This window comes from Zalophus californianus, chromosome 6 (genome assembly GCF_009762305.2).
Source record: "Zalophus californianus isolate mZalCal1 chromosome 6, mZalCal1.pri.v2, whole genome shotgun sequence".
Classification (NCBI taxonomy): Eukaryota; Metazoa; Chordata; class Mammalia; order Carnivora; family Otariidae; genus Zalophus; species Zalophus californianus.
The window spans coordinates 9,959,488-9,987,130 of record NC_045600.1 but is presented as its reverse complement, the minus strand read 5'-3'; the positions used below and the strand labels follow the sequence as shown (position 1 = coordinate 9,987,130).

The 27,643-nt window shown below is 51.9% G+C and overlaps 1 protein-coding gene and 1 long non-coding RNA gene across 2 annotated transcripts in view; one reads left to right on the top strand and one right to left on the bottom strand.

Moving 5' to 3' along the window:
• Nucleotides 1-7,554: 7,554 nt before the first annotated feature.
• The window catches only part of SERPINA12 (serpin family A member 12), a 38,330-nt gene continuing 18,241 nt past the window's right edge, over nt 7,555-27,643 (bottom strand). Inside the window, exons 3-6 of the mRNA XM_027571250.2 lie at nt 15,084-15,740; nt 12,796-13,066; nt 9,616-9,763; nt 7,555-8,045 (exon numbers count right to left, since the gene is read on the bottom strand). Coding sequence (XP_027427051.2) covers nt 7,854-8,045; nt 9,616-9,763; nt 12,796-13,066; nt 15,084-15,723 — 1,251 coding nt within the window. The 5' untranslated portion in view covers nt 15,724-15,740 and the 3' untranslated portion in view covers nt 7,555-7,853. The remainder of the gene's footprint in view (nt 8,046-9,615; nt 9,764-12,795; nt 13,067-15,083; nt 15,741-27,643) is intronic.
• LOC113909743 lies at nt 7,904-15,569 on the top strand. Its single transcript, XR_003515799.2, has 4 exons — nt 7,904-8,065; nt 14,326-14,460; nt 14,534-14,696; nt 15,436-15,569. It is a non-coding gene; the product is annotated as an uncharacterized LOC113909743 (long non-coding RNA).

Here is a 27,643-nt window from a genome sequence, read left to right as displayed (position 1 = left end):
GGCTCCCCTTAAGTGTTTGATGAAGGAGTGAATTGAAATAAATTAAATGGGCAATTTACCTCTGAGGGGTGATACTGATGGGAAATGAGCAAGAAAGACCTTTCAGGGTCTTCCTTCAGGAGCTAGTTACACAGGCGTGTGCACACATAACACTTGAGTTGACTTACGCGTTTGGTCATTGCGGCCAAAGTGTCTGCCATTGGACTTATGAACAGTAGTAAACAGAAAACTGGACAAAATACACGAAAAAATTGAGACACTGAGAAAAATATGTGAAATAATGCAGACATTGGACCACAGGCAGAGAAGGCAGACAAATTAGGGGAGCCCTGTGATTGTCCTGCTTTTCTGTCCAAAGACACTTTCTGGCTCCAGGGAGGGAAACCCAAGCAGAAGTGGCAGGCTGGCTGAGCGCAGGGGACGGGGACCAGAGTTTGGGAAAGTGCGAGCAGCAAAAGTGCGCGTTAGCTTCGGTGCAAAGCTAATTGTTTGGCTCTGCACGCATAAAGTGACATTCCACAAGGACGGTCCCAGTGCAGAAGCAAAACCCCTGAACTGCTGTGATGTAAGCAGAAGTCCCAGGGGAGGGAGGGAGACCCTGACCAGGCCGAGTTGGGGGACCTCCAGGAACATCTAAGGCATTCAGGAGAGACCCTACAAGCGGCACATCTTGACGTTAGGGCCACACTAACTCTAGGCTGAAGCTGCCATAGACACCTTAACAACATTGTGTCTGAAATAAGACATCATGTTATCAGGAAAAGGTGACAAAATCCTTGACGGGATAAGAAAAAAATGTCTGCAAATACTTTCAGTGGCTTTTAAAACCAGTGTCACCACAGTAAGGGAGGACAGTAAAGTCCAGACCAGAAACATTGTAAGAGAAAATCTAAATGGTGGAAGGGACGATCAGGAAGCTTGCAAACAGAGCAATAGGAACTGCCCAAACTTAAGAGAATAGACAGGGGAGAAAAAACAGAGCCCCAGTGATCTGTGAACGGAAAGCACGTGGTCTCACAGACGGGCAGCTGGAGTCCTAGGCACGGAGGGGGTGGGAGAGACAAAGTCTGGAAGAAATCATAGCCAGAAATATTTGCGTAACTCACTCTATGTGAACTACAAGACAATAGAATGAATTCAGCCCTGCCATTTCTTCCCCCGAGCTACACCCTGAGCCCTTGATTCTCAGTCTGTCTAGACGGCTCTCCCCTCCCTCCCCTCCTGACCAACTGCTTTCCATCCTCCAGCTCCAGCTCCAGACCTCCCACACCATGGAGTCTTCCAGATCCCACAGAAAGTTGGGCCCTCCCTTCACAAACACCTGGAGCAAACCACGGCAATCTACCTCCTCACGTGTCCGTCTCCCCTGAGTGCACAGGCTGCACCTTGTGCGGTTTCCTCTGGGGCAGGGACTATCCCCAGTGGGTGATGGGGACAGAGGGAGAACAGTAAAGGGAAGATGAAGGGGGGGGAGTGGGTGGGAGGGCAGTCGGGAGGCACGTCGGGAACCCCAAGGGCCAGGGTCTGCTCCCTGGCCTACACCCAGGGACTTTTGTAAAAAGGCCTCCAGTTGGTGAAACAGGTTGGCCTCCCGAAGTGTGGAGTTTCCCAAGCCTGGTTAATTGTCAGGAGAACCTGTGTTCTCATTAAAATGCACATTCCCAGGCCCCACCTAGAGCCACTGAGTCAGACTTCCCAGGGAAAGGATGAGCCAACTTAGGAGTGAGGGGAGCTGGCTGCTTCCTCTTTGCACAACTTCTGCCTAGCAATCCGAGATGATCCCCAGCTCTGAGCGCCTCAGGTTGTGGGGAAAAGAAAGGCTTGTTCCTCCCCAAATTCTTAAGACCAATCCCGCCGCCGCAGCGACAGATCAGGAGCAGATCCCATGGGTCCATCCAGGGTTCCATCAAGATGGAGCCTTATCCCGAGTCCATCCTCCTTCACGGAGCTTCTCTGGCCATGCCTGGGCTGCTCTAGACCCTTCTCTTTCTGGCTAGAAGTTCTCCTGCCTACCTCACACATCTTTATGCTTCTGCCCCATTTCTGGTTTATACAGATCTTCACGTCACTCTTTAAAACTGGCTACATCCTTATACTTTTCTCTTTATAACATTTTTCAATTTCACCTATTCTTGCTCTACCTACGGAGCACATTGGATGCCTCATGGCTGGATTTGCCATGTCATCTTAACCAGAAGCCCCCCAAGAGGGACCTAACAATACCCAGTGTGGACGTGAGACAGCGTGGACGTGAGCACCTGTCTCATGGAGGAGTGCTCGCCAGGGCTCCCTGCACTGTTTTGCTGCAACATCGCTCATTCCTGAGCCCACCCACAGGGACCACGGGACTTTCAGGATCTGAGTCAAGCTGGGGGTGGAGATGGGGAAGGGGGTAGATCCAGACAGACCCTCCGGCCCTGAGGTGTTTTGTCTAGTCGTTCCTTTGTTTTCTGTGCTTTTGGCAAAGAGGTCACTATTTCAACGTTACGGGACACGTGGGCTTACTGCTCCAGAATGGATCTTCACCTGGAGGGACTCTTCCCCAGCCTAGTCTCGGAACCTGAGATTCCTCTGTTCACGTCACAACAAGAGAAGCAACAGACAAAAGGCTACCTGTGCTGGGAGGACGCGCAGTCCTCAGACACGCCCCCTCAGGTGCCTTCCTCCCCACTCTGGCTGCCTTTACACCAGGCATCCCTGATGTGGATGGGTGCCTAGCAGGTGCAAAGTAGGTTCACACGCATCACGTCATACAATCCTCCCTGAGTAGCCGATGAGATGAACAGAATGGTCCCCACTTCACAGACAGGAAAAGCTCAGGATTGGGCACAGCAAAGTGTCTTGCCTCGTGTCACAAACCAAACACATGGCAGAGCTCGGATTTGAACTTCAGCCTGTCTGGACTCCAGGGCCTCCTGCCAGCCTCCCTCCACTTGAGGCCCCGGACAAAGTCCCTGAAATGAAAGACCACCGCATCAGACAACATGGCGTCCCGAGTTTGAGCCTCGAGCTCAAACAGACAAGGGTCTTGGTGGCCACTGTCTTGTCCGTCTTCTTCCCTCTTTAACCGAACAGAACAGGCTTCGGGCTCAGGCCTGGGTGGAGCCGAATTGCCAGGTTGTTTTTGTTGTGTGTATTTTTAGTTATTTTCTACCTGGGGCCTGTTTTCTGGTTTTCTATAGATGGCTGTGACGTTAATTTTTCTGTTTGAACAAATTTCTTTTTTTTTAAAATATAGATTGATTTAAAGATCCCTCTTGAGTGCATAAGAGCACAAAAGAGTTGGGGATTCAGCCACAATATCAACAGTGGTTTTGGAATGAAAGAAATTTGGGGAATTGAGTGGAAATAGAGAGCATGTCTCCCAACAAGAAGGGGGCCCCGGCCTCACACTCCCACTGTCACGACTACGCACTGCCCTGACCCACCTGGGCCTGAACGGGAGGAAGCCGGCCATGGGTCTCTAAGCTCTCACCTGGCTTCTTCACACCTGGCACCCTCCCGGGCACACAGGAGATCCTTAATAAGTATTTGTTGGCCAAATGAATCTATGAAAAAAGAATAGGTAGATGAAATCTGGAGCAGACTCTATCATTTCCAAGACAAATGGCAAAGTGTTATCTGAGATCGAAGTGCTTTTGGAGATCATCCAGGGCAATCCCTTCACGGCGCAGGTGAGAAACGAGGGCCCTGGAAGGAGAAGGTATTTGCCCAAGTCACAAAGTCAGCGTCTGGGCAAAGCAGGGCCGGGAACTAGGGCTTCCTGCCTGTGATTATCCTCCTCAGCGCACCAGCTTGTCACCTCTGGTGTGTGCCCACATGAATGACCTCAGCCTGGGCAGGCAGGAAACCAGCCTCCTGACATCCCACATGCATTTGGAAAGCTACCCGCTCGGAAGCCACACAAAGGCTTTCTGCATTATGTGGAAGGTCAAGCTGGATCACATCAAAGGGGTTCTGCCCCGGGGTTCTGACGTTGGACACTTCCCTTCTTGGCTGGGGCTAATCCTTCTCATATCATCAAGTATGCTCCTGGTGGGCATCTCTGCAGTTCCAGAAGTCTCCAGAAGCTGACTGTGCAACAGAAGCCATGGGAAGCAGAATCACAAAATCTACTATCTCAGCAGTGTCACCTGCTCAGTGAGGCCGATCTGACCATTGCCAGCACCACCAGCTCCTCCAATCACCCTTACCTGCTTTACGTAATGCTCTTATTCATTTGTTAACCCCATGGTGTATTGCATGCCTCCATCTACTAGCTGGGAACCTCCACAAGGGCAAGGAGCTTTGTATGTTTTGTTCACCAATGTGTTTCAACCCCACAGTGGCACAGAGTGGATCCTCTGCAAATATTTGCTAGATGGGTGGATGGACAAATGAAAACTGAAATACTCAGAGGACTTGCACTTAGTCTCATATCTGTGGCTCTCCAGTCGTGGGAACATGGGCAAGTTATGTGGTCTCCCCTGAGCCTCGGTTTTCTCATCAGTAGAGTGAAACGGTCCCACCAGCTTGAAGGGTTGGTGGGTCGGTGGGTCGGCGGGTCAGTGGAAAAGCCTACGCAGCACCAGTCCTGCGGGAGGCAGGTAGGAAGGGTTGCTTACTTCAAAGGCAAACTCCGTGTACTCAGTTATTCATTCGTGAGGTCGGTCAGTCCACAACAGGTGGCCCGTGAAGGCTTCTTAGAAGAGGTAGGAGTCAGTCTTTTCTGGAAGCAGGAGTACCACTCTGAAAGGAGCTGGCGAGCGTGGCAGAGAATGGGGAACAAGGAGAGCGCCAGGGCAGGGCAGGGTGGAGCCGTGTGAGCCGGTGCAGGGAGGTGCAGGGAGGTACAGGGAGGTGGCGAGGCAGAGCGCATGCTCGGCAGAACCACGGGAGGGCGCTGGCCATGTCTGGAGCAAGGGTGACTGCTGTGGTAGTCTGTCTTCTCAGCAAACACACACTGAGCGTGTTCTCTGTGGCCTGGCCTGGGAAGTGGGGCCAGGGGATGCCCAGTGCGCAGCCAGAGGGACACCTACAACACACGAGTGTGCCTGAGTCATCCTCCAGTGAAACACCAGTGACAGCTCACCATAGTTCTTCGGTTAAAGACCAGCATTCCCCCCGGGGCCCCTGACGCCCCAGCCTACCTCTCCAGCCTCACCGCCCACTCCTCCTGACTTATTTTGTTATGCTGGTCACATTAATCTCATTTCAGTTTCTTGGCCCTGCCAACTTCCCACCCCAGGCCCTTTGTACATGTTGCTCCCCTGTGCTCGGTAGTCTTCCTCTGCTACCACTCCAAGTTCCTCCCCTCTTCTTTCTCTCCTCCATGATAGAGTTTATTTCTATAGTGCAGAATGAATATATGGCTGCGAAGGTAGGAAGTCATATAAAAAATATTTAAGATGTGCAGTGGTCGTTCTTAGAATAAAGTCGGTTAAAGGAAAGGTCGGTCAAGCACTAGAGCTTATGGAAGACCAGCCAGCATTTTCTAGATTGTGAACTACACCGGGACAAACATACCTGTATGCAGGCTTAATTAATAGTGGCAGTTCAAGAACAGATGAGCTCCCAGCATTCGGAGCTCCCTCAGCCTTGTTGGAGCCCCCGGCCTGGGTCAGACTCCCGTTCCACACCCTCGAAGGCCCCCATGGCTTTCTCTCATCATGCTCACTGGAGCTCGTGATCAGAAACGCATGGGGGTGCCGACGCGACTCGCAACTGTTTCTCCCACTGGATATTAATGACGTGAAGACAGGAACCAGGTCTGTTTGGATCAGTAACTTATGCACGGGTTGCCACCCCATAAATCATTGTTTAATGCGGGATTGATTGCAGCCCACATCGGGGTGGAGGGGAAATTCAGACCCAGGAGCCATGGAGGTGAGTGCTTTATTGAAGGGCTGCTTGGAAGTTGCCAGAAAGGTAGAGAAGATCTCATAACGATGTCATAATGGACTGGGCATTAAAGGATGAGCAGGAGCTTGTCAGGCAGGGTGAGAGTATTTCCCAGTCGAGGGGACAGCACAGGCAAGTGCCTGGAGCACCGTTTTTTAGAAAAGAGCTGGTCACCTCCGAGACGTGAGTGAGGGCAGCAGAAGACCGTAGCTCTGGCTCTCTGCCGAACACCTGCTGCGTGCCAGGCTCAGCGTCTATGCAGTGCCGTGTAACCCTTAGAGCTCCTCACCCCCCTGGGGTAGGCATTACGACCTCCTTTTAAAAAATGGAGCTCAGAGGAGTTAAGTGACACGTCCAAGCCACCCGGCTATTCAATGGCTGACCTGACTATCGCATGTCCCCAGTGGCTAATGTTGCAGACCTGAGCTGACCACTGAGCATTTCCGCGTGTGTCAGGTGTCTGCCCACCCCCACCACGCCCCCTCAGGCTGGTGCAGGGTCTCAACCTTCTCTGTCTCCCTCCCTCTCAAAGAGGGGTGCTTACTCTGGTGCTCCCCTATCTGAGCCCTTGCCACACGGTAAACTAGCCTTCTCTGCCAACCTGTGTGGGGGCTGGGTCTCCAGGGCCCTGGGGGTGCCCAGGATGGAGGAGGGGGTGCTTATTGAATACGCACAAGCCGAAGGGGCCTGGCGGGGGGGCTCTCGTACCTGGGAGAGGATCTCAGGAAGGACCAGCGGGGTGCCCAAGTCCACGTGGAACCCGTCCCTGCCCTAACCCAGAAGACCAGTATTTGTGGGCCATGGCTAACCGCGTGGCCATAGGAAAGTCACCTCATGGCTCTGCATATGGATCTGTCACATGGATGTCCATTCTGGCCGCCCACAGGGGAGCTGTGACCAGAACTCAAAAGGCACAGTGAGCTGTGAATTGCTAGGCACACCCAGGGGGTGACAGCTGATGCCGGCGCAGGCTTAGTAGTGCCAGGCCAGTCGGTGCCCCCTCCTCTCAAACACTTCTTCGGGCAGCGGGGATTCATGGCAGGAGGCAAAGGAATCAGCCGCCGGCAATGAGGGCTCCCTGAGGCATGATCAGGCGCCCCCTAGTGGTCATGGGCAGACCCTGCAGGACCACGTTTTCCAGGGCAGACGCAGGGACCCCATTCACTCTTCAGCTGAGCTTGCTAACAGGTCCAAGCCCCAGACTCTTCTTGGCAGGCTCTGGAATCAGGAAAACCTGGCAATGGATCCTAGCTGCTTCTACTCCAGGCTCCATCCCTCTAATGCTGGGCCAGCCCCACCTCCCCTTTGCCATCTGATTGGATGCCTGGCTGAGCCCAGCGAACTCCCATGTGGACCCTGGGGGGACATGACTTTGTAGCTCACATACCAAAGACCCAAGGCTAGGGGCTCACCAAGCGGAACTAGCTTTTCTAAAGCAGCGTGCTAGTTTCTTCAGAGCCCCAGAGGGGAGTATCCCTGTCCTCGTTTCAGGAATACAGAAATAGAGGCTCCGAGGAGATATGTGGCTTTCCCAAAGACACTTTGTTCCTAAGATTTGAACCCAGGTCTCTCTCACTCCAAAGCCCAGGTACTTGCCTTGTCTCATAGCTTCCCCAAATTATCCACCAACAGCCAGCAGAACTGAGGGGGTGTTTATTAAATCACAAAGCCCCTCTGCCTCTCCAGGGAGAGAAGATCACAGCCAGCCAAGTGGGTGGGGGTGGGGCATCTAAGCCCAATGACGCTGGACCGGGCAGGGAGGGGGCTGAGGGAGGATGGGGACGGGGGGGGGGGGTGGGCGGTGGTGCACAGGAGCCCCCAGAGCCAGCGGCGCTGCCTGTTTGGATGGTGGTCTTGGGAGCTCATGAAGGCGTGGGATTAGATTAGAAGGTCCTGGGATCCCAATTTGAGGCAGATGAAACATTTTCAGCCCCAGGCTGCCTCTGGGGCCCACAGCGAGCTGGAACGCCCCCTTATTCCCCAGTAGGATTAGCAATCTTTCCCAAGAAGATGATGGTGGGCAGGACGCTATCCCTAATAAACACCAGAAAGGGTTTGTTCAGCTTGATGGAGAGCGGCATCTCCATGGGCAGCGTCTGGACTCCGGAGGCGGCCGCACCTTCTGTTCCCTTCTCATCCATCTTCAGCACCGCCTTGTGCACCGCCTGCAGGAATCAGGATCGAGGTCAGTGTCGCGAAGCCACTCTGGGCCAAGGACAGTGAGAGGCCCAGAGAGGGAAAAGCCTCAGCCAGGGTGGCCCAGCACAGCAGTAACCTGGCTGGTGCCAGGCGCCACAGGCTCCTTCTGCTGTCATTGCCGGAAGGATGCGGGACAAGCAGACTCAGCGTGAAGGGACCAATGCAGCTGGGGCAGCATCAGCTGCAGCAGGGAGGATGGAGTGGGGTGTGCTATCCTTCCGTGAATTACAGGGAAGTGCTGAGCATCATAATGGCAGAAAGAATCTGCGGAACCTTAGCTAGATGGGAGGGACTTGGTGACATCCCCACCAGGAAGCCTCCAGCCCTGCTCACACTCCTCTTAGCTTCCTGGGGGACGGTGAGAAAGGAACGAAATCGGGGGGGGGGGCATCAGAGACAACTGAGACGCCAGATCTACCCCAGGGCACCCACATCTGTGACGCAGTGATTCACCCTAGGACATGGAAGTTTCTGTACATACTGATGCATTTCATTCCATTCTACAAAATCCTAACAGTTTTACTAGCGCGCCAGCCAGGAGCCATTGACAATCACAGCCATGGGCACACCTAACTGCAGAAAAGAAAGGAGCCGTGGAACTGAGTAAAGGCCCCCGGAAAGGGGTAGCTGGCACTGACTATTTATGGGAAGTCTATGTTAAAAGGGAGAAAATTCTACTGTTTTTCTTCCTCTTGCAAATTGGAAAATAAATCTGAATCAGTGCCTACTGGGATCTCTCCCAGACTGGCTCGAACTTCCCACTTAGAACGCGCCGGTCTCCACTGCCCACAATGCCAAGCTCTCCCCCAGCCCAGCCTCTGGCCATGCTGCTCCCCCGACTGGGAGACCCTCCCCGCACCTGTCTCTGCTCCTTGCAATCTCCCCACCCCCAATGCCCTTTTAACCTAAAAGTAGGGTTGCCAGGTGAAATGGGGCATGGACCATTAAATTTGAATTTCAGATAAACGATGAATATCTTTAGTGTAAGTCTATTCCATGCGATATTTTGGACTAAAGAAATTATTGGTCACTTGCCTGAAATGTGAATTTAACTGGGTGTCCTGTATTATCTCTGCTCAACCTGGGGACCCTACCCCATACGGTCCTCTCTGCCCCCAGCAGGCAGGTGCTCAGCCTTGCTGGAAACCCCGGGGCCCATGGCTGGTTCGTCTTTTGGTCATGCACACGTTTGCAGCTTACTCCCAACAAGCCCGTGAGGTCTCTGGGAGAGGCTCTGGGTCAGACCTAGAGCGGTTCTAGGACCGATAAATGTGCCAGGCCTTGATCACTTGTTTGTTGCACGGAATCGACCTCCAAAATGGGACCAGGAGCTTAAAGACTGGAAACATGACGCTTGGGGAAGTGATGTGACTGTCCCAGGGTGACAAGGGCTGGTGAGGGACAGTGCTGGATCAGCGCCCGGCCTGACTGGCAGGACCAGACCCAGCTCATTCGGCTGCTGGGACAGTGGCTCTGGCCCAGGGCTGCAAGAAGGCTCCCTGCGGGAGGCGTGGCATCCGGGCCGGGCAGGCTTACCTTACCCACTTTCAGGCTTCGATGAGGGGCGATCCGGGTGAGATCACCATGCTCCTCAAAGATTTTGGTGATACCCAGGTAGGAGAGTGTCTTCTTCAGGTCATAGTTACCAGTGATGGAGAACCTGGGCAGGGACACGTCTACGACCCTGGGGAGATGGGGGTGACAGGTGAGTGGCAGGGTCTCTTTGCTTTCCCAGGCAGGCCGCAGGAGAGGTGATGAATGGGACCTTGGTCTTCCCAGCCCCGGAGGTCTCAGACCCTCTCTTTGTCCCCACAACGAGGAGGGACTCTGGCCCCAGGACCCTGGCTTCAAACCACCTATGCTCTCTGAACCGTGCCCGTTCTTCCTAGCACACCCTCCCCAGGCCCTCACCCACAGAAATGGTCTCAAGTTCCCACTGTCTCAGGGCCTCTTTGGTTGCAGACACGGAAGTGTCGTCCCCCTCACAGTGCTGGCCTTGCCCAAGCCCTGAGCCAGTCCTGACCCAGCAGGCTGGATGCCAGAGGCAGCGAGGGCCTGGGATCTGAAACCAGGTAGAACTGAGCTCAAACGCATTCTGACTCTCATGAGCTCCGTGACGTGGACCAAATGATCTCCCCTCCCTAAGCCACTTGGGCGAAACGATCGTGCTAATCACAGCAGACGGGGCAGTAAGAGTGTAAAGCAAATGGATGTGGGTGCTCAAGGAGTCCCTGACCAGCAGGTGTTCCTCCTTCTGCCCTTCAGTTAGCAGCTTCACATCCTCCGTGGGTGGGACCCAATGGACCTCCCCGCTTGCGGGCTGGGATCAGTGGTCCCGGGAAACCTGTGGACCCTGGGTCCCTGTCCCCCTGGCCCTGAGCCCCATTTCTTCTTGCCTATCCAGGACCTCGCCCCTGCCTGCATTCCAATCTGTTCTGCGCCATCCATCGTGAATGGTGTCTGCCTGATCGCCCTCAGGAAGAGACCATGTTCTCCAATAATTGATATCCTACAAAACAAGAGCAAACACATCCCCACTGGCCCCGAGTCACTTCTCCAGCTTCCAGCCCATTCCTTTTCTTTCTTTCATGGTAGAAAGGAGTTGTCTCTGCCAGAGATTTCCACTTCCTCCCACAACTGCTGCAGCCCACTCCACTTGGGTCTTCTCCCTCCACCTTCCACTTTCCAGGGTCATGGCTGAGCTCAGCTTGCTTGACCCAAGAGACAGCTCTCCGAGAGTGGATCGCCTTTTTCCACCTTGAAGCATTCCAACCCAAGTCCATCTTCCCCCCCTTCACAGGCCACTCTTTCGCTCACCCTCTGCCAGAATCATCTCATCGCCCACCTGGGCTGTCTGTGATCCTCCAAGCCTCACCCCTGGGTCCTCTTCTCTTCTGTCTTTCCTCCCTCCAGAGGAACCTCATTCAGTGTCATGGCTTTAAATACTGGCCATTGGCCCAATGATTCCCAGACTTACCTTTCCACTCATTCATTCACTTAACAAATTAAGTGCCTCCTCTCTACCAATCGGATGCCTAGATGCATGTGTGAACAGAAGAAGCACAACCCGTGCCCTTGGGTGCGTGCTCTAGCAGGGAAGATAGACAAGAAAGTCCATACGATGAAAAGCATCCCGTAATCATCGATACATAGACTGGGAGTCTGTGTATAAGAAGACAGTGTGTGCAGTGGAGAAAAATACAGATCAGCTTGGGGCTATCAGCAATCCTGGGGCTCAGGGAAGATTTGAGAAACTCTGAAGGAGGCAAAGGCGTCAGGCAAGCTGGGTCATTTCTTCTGAGTGAAATGAGCTGCCAAGGAGATTGGTGGTTTCCAGCCTGTGCCCTACAGTTTCCGAGTTCACAGAGGTGTCTTGGGGAATGAGGGGTATGGGAGGTGAAGGGAAAGGGGGCTCCACTACCTCTACCCCAACTTTATCCACAAATCCTGGCTTCATGCAATGTGGGCTCCGTAAGGTCACATTTCCTTTAGGATTCAAATTATGATGACTTGAGACCCTCCAGTTGGATTAGGGGAACTCAGAATCCTCATCTCCAAGTTATTTCTGCCAATATCCCATGGGGTGCAGCTCTGGGGCCAGTAAGTGGTGCTCCATATTGCTGTGCCAAGCCCCTCTGGAGCCCTCGGGGCCAAGACTACCACCAGCCCGGGTTTGTAGCAGGGAGGATCGGGGGATGCTGTGCAGACCCCAAGCCTAGCAGCCCTCTTGGGATGACCTGCCATGTGGCCTGCTGCTTCTCCCCATCCCCCCGGTACAGTGACTTTATCTGAAGCATTCAGAACCGGAATTTCTCTTTTATGGAGCTTTCAGCTCAATTGAGATATCCAAGATGTGTTCTGCCATTCCCCCGAGGATGTGTTTGGTGTGGTAGAGCACCCATGGCAGCCCAGCTCTGTCCTAGCATCCTATCTACCTGCCCTAGAATCCTCCCCGGCTCCCAACAGCATGTCAGCCATGGCAGAGGCTCTTGGTAAAGACCCGTTGGGTGGAAAACAGGGGTGAGGGCAAGATGGAAGAGAGAGTGTACAGAGCAGGGAGGAGGCCATCCCAACACCACTCCTAACCAAGTCAACCCTGCAAGCCCCAGCCCTGACCCTTCTCGAGAAAATCAACTGTCAAGCACATGCCTGAGAAGAATTCTGTTGGCTCATCTCAAATCTGTTCTAATTTTATGGTTTCTTTTTTAGAATATTGACTCACTTTGGTCCTTCAACTATTATAACTTATTTGGGGCACACTTTGCTGGTTTTGTTGTGATATTACAGTGGAAACATGATTCCGTGTACAATAAACAGCTCCCTCTGACAGCCCGTGGTTGTCCTGGTGGTTCCTTTCTGCCTGGGATTCCATGACTCCTCTCCCATCCCCACGTGCCACTGTTCAGCCTGGAAGACTTAGCTCCGGTGCTCCCTGCTCCGTGGCACCCCCCTCCGCCACCACCACCGGGGACCATGGTTTTGCTCTGTCCACTCTACTCTCATGATATAAGCATCTCCCTCTATAAACAAGGGCTTCGCTACATTCCTGTGACTTGTCTTCTGGTCTACTTCCTACCAAAACACAAGTTCATCATGGAGCGCAGAATAGGACTTGACCATGGGGTCAGAGCTCAATAAATCTGGGCTAGAAGAAGCAAAGAGTGGAAGGGAAGGCAGGAAGAAGGAAGCAGCTGCATATGCCAGGCACCCTCGTACCTTCGTCTGACTAATTTCTTCCATCTGTCAAGGGTGTCCCTCTTCAAGGCCGCCTCCACATTCTTCATTTTGCCCTCGTCAGGAAGGATGAAGGTGGCAGTGATCGTGCCCTGGTAGGGCATTTCCAGAACAGTGCAGGAGAGCTGTCTATCATAGCCGGCTTCATACATGCCTCCATGGAACATCATGGGCACCTTCACTCGCTTGTTTCCATCCAGAATGAAGTCTTCCTCTTTAGTTGCTTTTGGATCAAATTCATGTTGCCACCTGGCTTAGGAGTGAAGAAAGACAAAGTGGCATGAGTGTCCTGAAAGGGAAGGGCTGACTGGACCCAGGTAACCACTGGTCTCTGTCCACATGGATTCAAGGAGGGCATTTGGATGTTCTGGGATGTCAGGGCAGGTCTCCAGGAGTCCTTGGTCTTTGTGCCAGGCCCTGGGAACTCCTGGTAAGATGGGCATGGGTCTGATTGTTCCCAAAGTAGCCACGACCAGGGCTGCTGAGCTGAGAGGGTACTGTGGACTGCCTGAAGCCCAGGTGCTTCTGAGGCTGAGAGAGCCCACAGATTGTGTTCCAGCAGAGGGGTCTGGGTGATACCTAGTGGGAGTTATTTGGGTCTGGTGTGAGTGAAAAATACTCGATTCTAAGTCATGCCTGGAGTAGCTGCTCTCATGTAGGAATGAGAAAACCAATGGAACAGGCTGCTCTTGGGAACCTGCTGAGGAGCAGCAAACACTCAAAGCTGGGTGTTTGGACCCTTCCTTTTTCACCCTGGGAACTCTTTGATGCCATGGGGCATAAACTTGGACCTGGGTCTTTTCGCACCTGCCAACCTCAGAGCCCCCAGTAGGGGGCCCTGAGGGCCAAGTCCCTGAATTCAACTCTGGCTTCACTGTTCTGAAAGGATGACCTTAGACCAGTGTCTTAACCTCTCTGGATTTCAGTGTCCTTGTCTGAAGAATGAAGATTTTGATGGGTACCTCATAGGGCTGCTGTGTGGCTGAGTGGGAAAGGCAGGACAGAGGGCACCTGGGTGGCTCAGATGGTTATGCATCTGCCTTCGGCTCAGGTCATGATCTCCAGGTCCTGGGATTGAACCCCATATAAGGCTCTCAGCTCAGCAGGGGGCCTGCTTCTCCCTCTCCCTCTGCTGCTCCCCCTGCTTGTGCTCTCTCTGTCTCTCTCTCTCTCTCAAATGAATAAATAAAATCTTAAAAAAAAGAAAGAAAGAAGAAAGAAAGAAAGAAAGAAGAAAGAAAGAAAGAAAGAAAGAAAGAAAGAAAGAAAGAAAGAAAGAAAGAAAGAAAGAAAGAAAGAAAGAAAGAAAGAAAGAAAGAAAAGAAAGAAAGAAGAAAGAAAAAAAGAAAGAAAGGCAGGACAGCTCAGTGATCTTGTACAGTGAGTGTTGAGTGGATGCTAGTCATCATCAGCCTCACTGTTGCCATTGCTTTTGTAATCTAAGTGATGTGGGGACTTTGGAAAACTCCAGATTCTCTTCTCTCCCTCTGCTCTTTTCCTCTATGCCATCAGTCTCACTGTGGATTTTGGGAGAGCTGAACTTCCGTATTCAGGACCATGTCCCTGACAGCCCCGCAGAGATCTTGCCTGACCTGAGGGCCTCTGATTCTCACCCATGCTGACCAACTTTGTGTGTGCATCGGGCAGGTGAGTGGGTGTGTGTGGTGGTGTGGGAGGGTTGAAGCTTGGATTTGGGAATGTTTTTTCATCTTTTTTTTAGTCTCTCACCCTCAGACTTGGGGAATCTATAGAATGTGACAAGGAGACCAATGCATCCACCAAAATGAACATCATCATCATCATCATCATCATCATCAACACAATCACCGTGCTGGGTGTCTACTTGGACTAACATAAAGTGCACAGCCTATGGGTCAATAGAAGTGAGTTCTAGTCCCGGCTTTGTAACTCTAAGTCCATTAATCTCTTTCCGTGTTACACTTTCCTCATCTAAGAAATGGGGAAAAGAATGTCACTCCAACCTCTACAACCAGTGTTGTGTTAGGATAATCAGTACTAATGAAAATGCACATATGGAGAATAATGTAGACTTCCCCAAATTCATTCCTCATGCATTTTTACTTTGAGTCCCAACAACTGCCCTATGAGTTACATATAAAGGCACTCATTTTACATAGGACAAGTGAGGTTCTGAAAGATTAATTATATATGAATTCAAGGTCACAGAGCAAGCATGTGGCCAACCAGGACTTTAATCCAAGTCTACTGGAAATCCTATCCTTTCCATACCAACATGACCCAAGCCTTACCTCGAAAGAAAATGCAATTTGTAAGAAGCATCACAGTGCCAGGGGTTATATTCTTGATCAGGTTGTTGATTTTCCCCTGGGTTTTCTGATTGACATAGTCATTGATCTGCTTCCTAGTACCTTCCAAGTTCTGGAAGTTGGTGCGGACAGTGTCTGAATCGTACAGGTTCTTGGCATCTGCCAGAAACTGCTTCTGTGGCTGCAGCTTCTGGTCGATGAACAAGATGTTTTTAAGGTCCAGCTCGAGGTCCTGGTTCCCCTGATTCATCCTGTAGATGAGGTAATGAAAGCCTTCATGAAGGTCTCTCTCTGGCATATTCCTGAAGTGGAAGCCCCTCTTGATCTCATCCAGGGTGGAGTCCTGGGCACCCAGAGACAGCATGGAGAAGGCTGCAGAGATGCTCAAGGGGGAGAAGAAGATGTTCTTGTTGGGGCTATTGGAGGCCAGCTTCCTATAAAGGTTGCAACTGAAGTCTGTGTTTCGCTTTGTGAGCTCCTCGGCTGCCCTCTTTCCCTTCCATGACTGGATCTGGCTCACAGGTCCACGATACTGTGGTCCCAGAGGGAAGTCGGACTTCAGAAGACCTTCCACAGTGAGAAGGCCAGCCAAAAGTAGGCCCAGGCCCAGCAAGGGGTTCATTTTCCTTGGAGATTGTCCTGTTGAGTAGTAGACTTGAGGTTAGCAGAAAAAAGGAACAAAACAACCCCACTGCCCCTATGATGGAAAGAGAGAAATGGGGAGACATATGTGGTGACATCTTTGGCGTCCCTGGATCAAGCTTTACCTGAGGCTCACACACTTCTGTTTCTCCAAGTTACAAGAGCCAATACATTTCCCTTTTAGGGTTGACTGGTTTGAGTTGGATTTTTTTTTCCTTACAACCAAAAGAATCCTGACTAATTTGCAGAAATAAAGCCCTTTGTCTAAGATCACATCCCAGGGGAACCCAGGTCTCTAATAAACCTCTTTCGCTACGCTTTTTCCAGGAAAGAGAGGCAGTGTGATAGAGAGGAAAAGCCAAATCTGCTGGCTCCAGGATTGCTGTTCCTGTAGCCACTTCTCAGCTCAGAATCTCCCAACAAGATTGAGTTTTGGGGGCACAAAAGTTTCATTTTTAGTTTTCCCTTCATTTCTAGTCCTAAGGTTATAGAGAGCTGCCAAAAGTATGATATTCTAAAAAGCCTGTTGATTTCTCTAGTTGGACATGGTACTGCCAATGATTTTTACACCAACTTATGTGTCAAATGAAAGCAGATTTTTTCGCTCGATCCTTTGTTATTACTATGGGTTCTCCTGTAATTTACATCTCTGTTTACCTGCAATCCATGGGAAATAGTGCAGTCCTCAACGGTAAAAGCTGTTCATGGTTGTCTTAGATTGGATTCCCGAGAAGCAGAGCTTGAAATGGGGATTCGGGCCTTGCCCGTATAGGAGAAACTCCTCAGGAAGTGAGGGAAGCAGGACAGAAAGGGAAGGAACTGAGCAAGGGTCTGGCCCCTCGTAATATGGAGACTTGGCCTGATCCACGGGAGAGGGCTCTGGAGCATCAACCACAGGGCAGCATCAACCCTGTGGGATGAGGATACAGGCCGTTTGGACAGTGGTCAGTAGCTAGGGTCTGCCCCCAGGAGACCTGGGGCCTGGGGTAGAACTTCCTGGGTTCAGTTAGCTCCTACTCACCGAAGGCAGTTTTCTGGTTTGGGGAGGGAAGCTGTGAGCTGTTAGCAACTAACCCGCATATCGCCACCAGCCTGGGGGAACTGGGCCCGGCACCAATAGGGTCCACGCAGCTAAATCCCTGGTGCCCGGCACTGAGTAGGCTCTTTCCAGTTGACTGAATGAGAGGATGAATGAACACCTGCACAGGACCTGCGCCTGGGAGTGCCCCAAATCCCCAAGTTCTTTGTGGCCTCAAACCCTCTATGCCAGGTCCTGTGGACACAGCCCGCAGCATAGAGGACAAGGTCTTCAAAGAGGCTCTGACCCAGGGTTTGAAAATTCTAGTGGATCTTACCCGTTGCTTCCATCTTCCTAATGGAACTTCATTTTTCTAGGTGTTTCCCCCTCCTTAGACCGCCCATGTGCCTCAGGGGCAGGGTCACCTCCCCAGGTCCAAGGGGGTGTGGTTCAGGAGCTGGACCCAATCCAACCAGGTCACAGTGAGGTTCAGCCCTGAGAGCTGTTCAGGGAGGGGCATAGGACTTCAGGGATCCAAGGAAGGTGAATTTCAGGGCTCTTTGTTGGCGTATTGGGGTGCTGCCCTCGCTCTTTCTCTGGATGTCCGGGGCAGGAAAGTGTGAATGCATGCAGGGCTTTGCAGAGAAATTGGAGCTGGGGCCACAGATTAGGTGAACCCGGAGCCCACCCACCCTGCTTCTAGACTTCCAGCAGTGCTAGTGTGGGTTACATGAGACCAAAAGCAGCTATATGAGACCAAAAACATCTTAACAAACACAAGTGTGTATAAAAAAATCCCAGGACTACCAAGCAGTGAGGACTCCTGGCTCCGATCTCACACCCCTCTCTGCTGTGTGACACTCAAAAAGGACACCCCCTCTCTGAGCTTAGGTGATCTCTCAGCACCTTCCACTCCTAATGACATAGATTTCAGTAAATATTAAACGTAGCTGGTGATGGACAAGGGCTCTAGGGACTGTCTGAAGATAGGTTATAGAAGGCAAGATTTGTAAAGCCCCTGAGGATGTTTCAGATAAAGGAAAGAAAATTAAAGATGGAAAGGATTCAATCTCTCAGGTTAGTGGGCTGGACTGTTTACAGAGTCAGCCTGGTTTAAAAATAGGAGCTTCACTTGTTGGGATGAGCCTTGGGTATTGTACGGAAGTGATGAATCACAAAATCCTACTCCTGAAACTAATTTCACGCTATATGATTACTAGCTAGAATTTAAATAAAATTTTGGGGAAAAAAAGAAAAGAAATAAAAATAGAAGCTTCTTGTATTCAGAGTAGATGGTGTCTGCCTGGGAGCTAATTCCCAACACCTGGGAATGGAGAAGTTAGCCACCTCCATCAATATGGAGAGAACTATCTCAGCAGTAGGTTCCCCACCAGCCAGCGGAGATGCAAAGCCTTTGGGCAGCGGAGATGCAAAGCCTTTGGGTAACCGGCTTGGAGCAGAGTGTGGGTCCAGGCACAGGGCCAGAACCCACAGAAACTACAGCAGAGGAGGGAAGCTGCTGGAAGCTTCTGGCATGGACAGCACACACACACACACACACACACACACACACACACACACACACACACACACAACATACACACTGCTCGGTCAGTGGCCCCTAGAAGTGTTTTCTACTTCTCCAAGTTTTTGGAACAAGAACTGATTATGGAATTAAAAGTCTGGATATTGGTCCTCTCCTGCTTGTGTGTCTGTGAGGTGGCTCAGAAGAAGTCTGTCAACCCTTTCGAGCCTCAGTGTCTTCATCTGCTAAATGGGCCAGGGGAGTGATAGTTTGGCCTCCTCCCCACTAGATGCTGCTAATCGCCTCGCTGCCCCTGGGGGTGGAGACAAGGACCACACCTTGGCCGCGTCTCAGCTTACCCCACCTCCTTGAGCTTGTGTCACTGGGGTCCCCACCAGCCCCCTGCCCTGCCCCATGGAGTCCCAACAGCCTGGCCTTTCTTCCCCCAAACAGCCCACACTAGCCCCATTTCTGGGCCTCTCCATTCGTCATCACAGGCTCTGAACTCGATTCAAACTTGTTAGATGGGTACCAGTCCCAAATGCCTGAGGAGGCTAACTTTTATTCTATTCATTAAAATAGCTGAGCAACTGGTTATTTCCCAGTAAACTGATAGACTGTCCATGTTGAGCAATTCTTTGTTGGTTCTTAGTTTGGAGTGTGTGTTTGTGTGTGGTTGTCACCCTAATAAAATAAATAAACACAATCAGGAAGAAAAAGAACAAGATAGGACCTGAGCCTGGTGGGGGCCACATGGGGCAGTTAAAGCTACCATCCGCCTTGCAACTCCTCTCTGACTCTCCTGTTCCCACATTCCCTTTTAATTTGGGGAATCATTTCCTTTCTCTTATGAATAGATGAAATAGTATGGCCCTGACTCAGGAGTCATTCCTCCTGAAGAAAGATCCAAGCCAGGCGAGGAGCCCTCTGAAGGAGCGGCGCAGGCACCCTGGGTCTGCACGCGGAGGGGGTCCCTGGGGAGGGGCTCTGCTTTCACCTCCCACACTGTCCTGATGGGCTTCGTAATGGGAATCAGCCAACTGAAGAGACTGGCGGGGGGGAAGAGGGATAGGCTAGCACTTTCAACAAGAATCCTGGAAGTCCGTTCGTTCTTACTCCCACTGGTAGTTTGGGAAAACAAGACAGCAGCAAACAGCCCCTGCAGGAATCAGAACCACTCCGAGCATGGCAGTTTGGGGCAGGGAAAAGTTCATGCAGTCTCGGTCCTCAAGCCAGTGAGACTAAAAAAGCTTAGGGTGCTCTGGACGGGTTCCCCTCCCCAGTGGCTTGAGCCCTAGTGAGTGACTGCCAGCCAGCCACAGTGCCCCCTGCTCAGTGAGGGGCCTCTTCCTGCAAGGCTGGGCAGAGGTGTCCTGTCCTGCCCTGAGGAACCCCAGACCCCCTGAGATCCCAGGTTCCCTGCAGTCCTTTCCAGAGCTCTCCATGGAGGGCACAGCACTTGCATAAACTCAGTGCCCTCCCTTGGACTACAGGGTTTCAGGCCCCTTCCTAAAGATGTGCCTTGGCACCGCAGAAGACCAGCACCAAGGCCCTGGGCGTCCCAGCTAGGGGCTGGGGTCCACCTATTTTAAAGGACTGATAAGGTTTTAAGGGGAGATCGTGCTAGACATATTAGACATTATTTTTTGAAGCAGGTTTAGAACTAAGTGGTGGTAAGACATATCCTCCCTCCCCTGCTGGACGTGAGAGGAGACCTAGGAACAAAATCCAATGAGTGTTGCTGTAGACTTTGTCCTCCTTCCTGGGAAACAGAGGGTGGGACACGAGGCCACAGTCTCACCGCTACATTTGCCCTGGAGATTTCTGTCTTCATCCTTTCAAGAAATATTTGGAGCCTTCACTATGTGCCTGCCCTCAGCCTTCCCTCGAGCCCACTCGTGGAGCTCTCTCTCCTGAGGGGCAATACCCCCTGCCGGCCCCACACACTTCTCCAAATCCTCATGCACTTCCCAGCTCTTTATCTAGCCCATTCCTCCTGCTTTCAGGGACTTCATTCCAGGATGAGGGAATGCATGGGTTGGAGAGGCTGAGCCACCATCAAGTTCAGGGCCACTCATGCCATAAAGGGGAAAGGGAGGCCCAGAAGACAAGGGAGCTATCTGAGGTCACGCCACGCCTTTTGATGGATCAGAGCGGAAACCCACCTCATTAAGGCAATTCTGCAACAGTACGTGGGCCTGGCTGCTTGACCTCCCTTTCTTCCCCAAAATCGTGAGTTGGTAGATATAGCTTCTGTCCTCAGGGAGAGATAAAGATAGACAAACAGCTCACAGACAAGGCTGGGCATAGCCTAAGCCACAGGGCAGGGGCAGACCTGAATGGGAAGGACCCCATTCCACTCTCACCAAGGATTTTCTTCTAGAAAAGCACTGGGGATCGACATCCATGAAAACGAATCAGGGCTCGCCAAAATGCCCAGCACACTCCTCAAGAGAAGGGTTTTCCGATTTGGAAATCCTCCAGAATTTCCTTCAAGACGCCCACCCTGGGACTGCACTGAATCCTCCCACAACTTTGCACAGAGTAGACAAAGAGCAACCAACCAACAACACTGGATACTCACAGTACATTCAGGAGAAATCCACTGAGCCGGCCAAATGGATCTACTTTTCTTGCTTTATTATTTATACTTCCATAGCTTCTTGGTAAAAGTAGACCAAAGGCCAATAAAATTAGCTGGCCAGAGTGGGCAGGTGATGGAGACTCTGGGAGCAATGACCACACCACTTCCTCGGGGGTTTCTCCTCATCCCCGGAGGCAGCCCCGCAATATTTAGACCACACCTGCTGGGCTGTGGCTTTTCTAATGAAGTCCATTTATATCTTTTGCAACTAGCACATTTCCTAATCACTGTGGTTCTGGAACCTGGAGTGTTCTACAGGTAGATTACTATTAAATAGTCACCCCAAACATCACTGCTGTCATTGATGGGAAGAGGTTGATAGCTGGGTTTCTTAGGGTCCTTCCTATTATCCCCCGTTTCTTTCTTTTGCTGTTTTTCCAGCACTCTACAATGATCAGTCAGTTCCATTACCTTAGGTGGCATGGAGTTCTTCTGGGGGAAGAGAAACAATGAAATACATAGTTTCTGTTGGGGTTAGCAGGAATTAAAGACTCACATCAAAGTGTTTGATCATTCAAGAAAATGACAAATTGCTTTCTGCCTGCCTGTTGCGCTAGGGTAATGAAATGATGGGGTGGTTTCCCCCTCCTGACGTTTCTGCATTTTCCGAGTTGTCTTTAAGGAACGGGTATTCCCTAAGAATTAATTTTTAAAAGATTTAAAATAAAATGAAATTCTTACCCTAAAACCCACTGATCCCAGGATGCAAGAGCAATGAGCCCGATGCACCTGTTTATTTTTTTAAGACTTTTTTTTTTGAGAGAGAGAGAGAAAGAGGGAGAGATTGTGCAAGCAAGCACAGAGGGAGAGGGAGAATCTCAAGCAGACTCCATGCTGAGCAGGGAGCCCAGCGTGGGGCTCAATCCCACAACCCTGAGATCATGACTTGAGCCGAAATCAAGAGTCCGACGCTCAACCGACGGAGCCACCCAGGTGCCCCTACACCTGTTTTCAATTCGGCTTTCTCTAATTCTAATGAGCAGAAAAATCATGCAAATATTCCTTCCCCATTTAGTGACATTCCATAATAGGCCCTATGTGACCGCAGTACCAAGAGTGATGGACAGTGTTTCTCTTCCTTCAGGATGCTACTTTTAGCAAAGACATGACTCGCATCCTCAAAGCTGTACAGAGCAGATGGCCCAGCGAAACCTTCTAGAAAAGAGGGGCCTCTGGCTCTTTCCCAAGCTTGGGTCAGCCACATCCTGATCCACTCACAGACCAGGCCCACCAGGCCGTGGAGATGTGGGGCTCCAGAGCTGCTAAAATCAGGAGGAGCCCCTGCAGGAGGCCATGAACCTCCACCTTCCCTCTGCCAGGGAGGCAGGCCTGTCTGTCGAGATGTATCTGGGCCAGATCCACCAAGTGACTGGATGAGGCGAGAGGCCTCACTGTCAGTCTCTGTTCACTGAGGGGTGCAGATGGGAATGCGGCCACGGCAGCAGGAGGGGCTGAGGCGAGGGCCGTGGTCCCATCGTGCGTGGTGAGGGCTGAGACCAGCCAGGCAGATGCTGACCCAGAATGCTGGTCCCTGCCCTGGTTTGGGAGGGAAGGACCCTGCTCGTTAATGACAGGGTGAGACCTGTGTGAGTCTTTGGCCCACACCCGCTGGCCTGCCACAGACACACTCTGCTCTGGGGCAAACTCCCACAGGAGACGCACGGGTGAGGCCAGGGAGGGACAGCAGGTGGAGCCAGGCGGGGATGCTTGCTGAGCAATATGGGGCTGCACCGGGGATGCCTGAGTTCAGACCAGTCGGCCACAGTGGAGGGGAGCCACTGAGGGAGGCCAGGCCCTGAATCTCAGTGACCAGCTGCCCACGCTGGCCAGGGGTCCTGATCAGCCAAGGTATAGCCTTGCAGAGGTGGGTGCTGGTGGAGAGCACAGCCCCCCCCCCCAGCACCCATCAAGGCGCCACCGCCTAGACTCAGTGCTGTCTGACCACCCATAGATGGGAACACTCGAGGCCCATGGATTTGGGCCTGGCGTCCACTGAGGGCTAGGAGGGTGAAGATGATTGTCCAGTCTGGGGACCCTGCAACGAGCTGGTGGATGAGGGCAGTGGCCCACGGCTGGGGCATGGCCCAAGTGTGTTTTTATGGCATGGCCTTGTGTCCGGGGGAGGGGAAAGCAGGGAGCGTCCGGATGCCCCCTCGCTCTTTGGCTGTCCCAGATGCCAGGCCTGTGAGAGACCTAGGAACACAGCAGTGACCATGACAGGCCCCGGGTCCCACAGCACAGGTCTGCTGGGAACACAGGAGGGCACAGAGATAGAGCCAAGCTTGGTGAAGGCTTATTATTATTCATTATTACAAGATACATTTACTGATAGATATTATGTATTTTTCACATCAACTTTGTAAGTTAGGTGCTGTTAGACCCATTCCACATGTGAGAAAACTGAGGTTCATTTAGCCAGATTATGAGCAGAGCCAAGACTAAAAACTTAGACCTTCTGTTTCCTAATCCCTCATTCTAGCCACAGCTCTGGAAGAACATAAATGAGATCGGTGACCACAGTGTTTGTACAGCCAGCCCTGACCTCTGGGGTCCCTGTCCAGACTGGTGCTCCAGCCCCTGCAGCCAGGCACAGAAAAGGGGACAAAATGTCTGTCTATTTGAATGGTTACCTCGGCCCTTGGTTCTCTCCCCTAAGACACACACACACACACGCACACGCACATGCACACGCACGCAGATACACACACATTTCGTGCCTCTCCCAGGCTGCTGGCCCTCTTCATACCCTCGTCCCACCGCCCCCAATTTTTCAAGTAGGATCCTCTAGACGCCCCAGCCCCACAGCCTCATCTGTAACCTGGGTGAGCTTCTGCTCAGGACCTGCCATACCTGCGTCTGTAATCTCTTCCCTTCCCCCACTGGCCCAGCCCGGCCAGTAGGCCCTGCTCGGGTCTACAACAAGAGATCAAACTGCCTGGGAGTCCCCTTCCTCCCTGCCTAGAAAAGCCCAGGCCTGCTTTTCTGCCCCCATCCCAAACAGCACCCAGCACTCTGCGAGGCCTATTGTGGGAGCTCTGTAGGTCCACCGATGGAGGCCGAGCTAGCTAGGACGTGCGTGTTTGGCATGCGGGTGAGCTCACAGAGAAAGGTGAGGGCCTGCTGCCCAGAAATCAGGATGACACACTCCATTCCAGTCCCTGGTTCCATGGCCCTGATCTCTGTAACGTCTCTGAACAGAATCATCCAGCCCAGATTCCTTCCCTGGGGCGGGAGGGGAGTGGCCAGGGTGCCCTGGCATAGCTGTAGATCACCAGGCACCCAGCACACACGTGGACAAGACCCCCTGCCCCACTTCCCAGATGGAGGCTGGGCACAGGCACCGCACCCTGCCCTCCCCCAAGCTCTGGGAGGTCTAGAACCCACAGGCCTGGGCCTGTGCTCTGGGCTCCAGACGTAGCTGACCTGTAATGCACAGGCGACTGAGAAAGCCATACCTGGCCCTGGATCTCAGTTTACCCACCTGTTCAGTGGGGGAGCTGGGGATACGCTAGATCTCTGGTTGCCTGAGGAGGTCAATCTCTTGGCAGTTATCCTATGAATCAGTTGCATTTAAACAGACCTTAAGTCTGTGTTTAATGATGTTCTAGGGGCGCCTGAGTGGCTCAGTTGGTTAGGCATCCAGCTCTTGGTTTCAGCTCAGGTCATGATGTCAGGGTCATGGGATCGAGCCCCACATCGGGCTCTGTGCTCAGCTGGGGAGTCTGCCTGAGATTCTCTCTCTCTCTCTCCCTCTGTCCCTTCCCCCACTCACGTGCACTATAAATAAATGAATACATAAATAAATAAATATATAAATAAAATCTTTAAAAAATGATGTTCTAGCCAGGACTAGAGTCTGGTATAACAGCAGAACAACAGAAGGTATAGAAGTAGAACGTTTCAGGGGCGCCTGGGTGGCTCAGTCGTTAAATGTCTGCCTTCGGCTCAGGTCATGATCCCAGGGTCCTGGGATCGAGCCCCGCATCGGGCTCCCTGCTCAGCGGGGAGCCTGCTTCTCCCTCCCCCACTCCCCCTGCTTGTGTTCCCTCTCTCGCTGTGTCTCTCTCTGTCGGATAAATAAAATCTTTAAAAAAAAAAAAAAAGAATGTTTCAGAAAAACCTTTATGGAAGGACAATTGCAAATCACAAAGAAAAAAAAGAAGTCCCTATTTCAATGTTTCACTGCACTTTGGGATAAGTCCACCAATTAGATACCAGCATGTGTGCACATGTACACACATATGTACACACACACACACACACACACACACGTTTAATTCTTACTAGTCTATGAGGCAAAGACTGTTGGAATGCCCACTATGTAGATTTAAAAACTGAGGTCAGACATCGTGCATGTGTTGAATACCACATGGTTATTAAGTAGATGGATGACCTCATCAGAATATCTTAATATAGAAGAAAAAAATTACTGTGGATACCATAGTGAAGCAAGTTTGGGAGAGACTGATGAAAGACGGGGATGGTCTGTAGCTGTGTGTAAAGTCACTGCTTAAGTGTTTGCAGAATTTGCCCCGATGGCTCATCTGCTTCCACGTGGCCCGGCGGCCACAGGAGACCTTACTGCCCCCCGTTCTCCACTTTTGAGCCAGTCATTCAGCTTCACCTCTCACCGCCTTGCCTGTCCCTGTGACTGACTGGCAGAGCTTTGGTCGAAACACGGATCGAGTGTCTACAAGGTGCTGGGCGCCGTGCAGGGTCAAGGAAACCACGTCCTCTCTCGGGAGACCAGAAAGGGCACGGCCACCAGAGCGAGCTCTGTGACCGAGGCCTGAGCAAACCCTTGCGAATTCCCAGTGGAGAGATACATCTTAGCCAGCCAGCCGGGAGAGCAAGGAAGGCTTCCTGGAGTCGGTGACGCCTGTGTTTCTAAAGGGGGGTCTGAGGCTTCGCTCCAGCAACCCCAGCACGGTGGCAACTGGAGAAAGTATGGCCATAACAAAGCCACAGCAGTGTGGAATGCGCCCAGGTGAAGGCTGGCCTCGGGAAGTCCTCCCTCCCCCAGATCCCCCAGAGCAAGCCCAGGTAGAATTTCAGCATATGCGTACCAGGCACATGGCTGAATTCTATGTACTTCTCCTCAGAGAGCCTCAGTGGGCTCGTCTCCAAAATGCTTTATTCGTTTCCCACCGGCCTAGAAACCGGGCCCAGGAGCAAGGCGGAGCCTTCCAAGTGCCGGACGCTTACTTGCTTACTTGGCGGGGCCGGGGCCGGTGAGCAAGAGGGAGAAGCAGAGTGATGTCACCTGACCTGACTATACCCCTCTCCCGCATTCTTGTCACAGTGGGCTTGGGGACAGCAGGAGGAGAGAGGGCAGGGTGAGCAGGCTAGGAGAAGGGAAGGGGGGCAGATGGGGCAGCCTGGGACGCTGGGGTGGGGTGGGTTCACCGCTACCTGCGTTAGAGATGCACACTGAAGCAAGTCAGGGCCTCCTGAATCAAGCACAGGTAGCTGGGAATCAGAGAAGCCTGGGTTCTAGTCCTGCATCAATCACGCAGTAGCTGGGCCACCTCACCCAGCCCACTTCACCTTTCTGGGCCTCACTGTTTCCATCTGTTCTGTGGGCTTACAGAACCACCTGCTTTGCCCACTTCACCAAGTTGTTGGCAATGTTCTCAAATGCAATAGTCAATGTGAAGGTGGTAAATGAATAATAATTAATAATAACATAATTAATAATAATAGTAATAATGAGCAGGAGGAGCACCTGATTCGGCTTAGCCACGACACGCAGTGTTCCTCGCTTCCATCCTCTGGCATCTAGAGAGAGAGTGTTGGGTGCTTACTGGGTGCTTAAGGCCCAATGGCGGGTAATTCTTCCCATCCCAAGGGAATATGTGCTGTAAATAACAGATCAGACAGTGAGAGTAGATTTTTAAGGAAGGCTGAGGTCTGTAAACAAATTAGCTATTTACCAGTGTAAAGACAGGGAAAGATGTCTCTATTTGGGTAACTACTAGATGTTTTATGTGCTACAGTGCACTGAAGTATGAGAAGCGCTCATTTCTGGTGTTTAGAGATTTGGGAAAACAGAAAGGCTGTCTCCCTAGGACCCCAGCCACGGGCCTGGGGGAGCTGAGCCACGTGGGTGGGGAAGTGGTGAGGAAACACTCAAGACTATGCACCTATTCTCCAGGAATGGTCCATACCATTCCCCAAATCCCCATCCAGAACCAGCTGCAAGCACCGGTGCAGGAATGAGGAGTGGTACAGCTCTGGAAGCCGTCCGCACGGGGCTCACCCTGCAGGTGGATGGAGGTGCAAGGCAGCTCAGAAATAGGGAAGGGGATGTTCCCCTCATTCATCCACGTTTCTAGCACCCCTCCCTGAATGAGAGAAAGCAGGCTGGTAAAAAACAGGTGTCGGGGGACCTGGGGGGCTCAGTCAGTTAAGCATCTGCCTTCAGCTCAGGTCATGATCTCTGGGTCCTGGGGTGGAGCCCTGCGTCAGGCTCCCTGCTCAGTGAGGAGTCTGCTTGTCCCGCTCTGTCTCCCTCTGCTGCTCCCCCTGCTTGTGCTCTCTCTTTCTCCCCACCCCTCAAATAAATAAATAAATAAATAATTTTAAACAACAACAACAACAACAACAAACATGTGTGGGCTGGTAAGCAGATCCCCTTTATATCCAAGGGTACATTCTGAGCTGTTGTTTGATACCAGACAGACCTCTTGCAGAGGACTCTCTCTACAATCTGA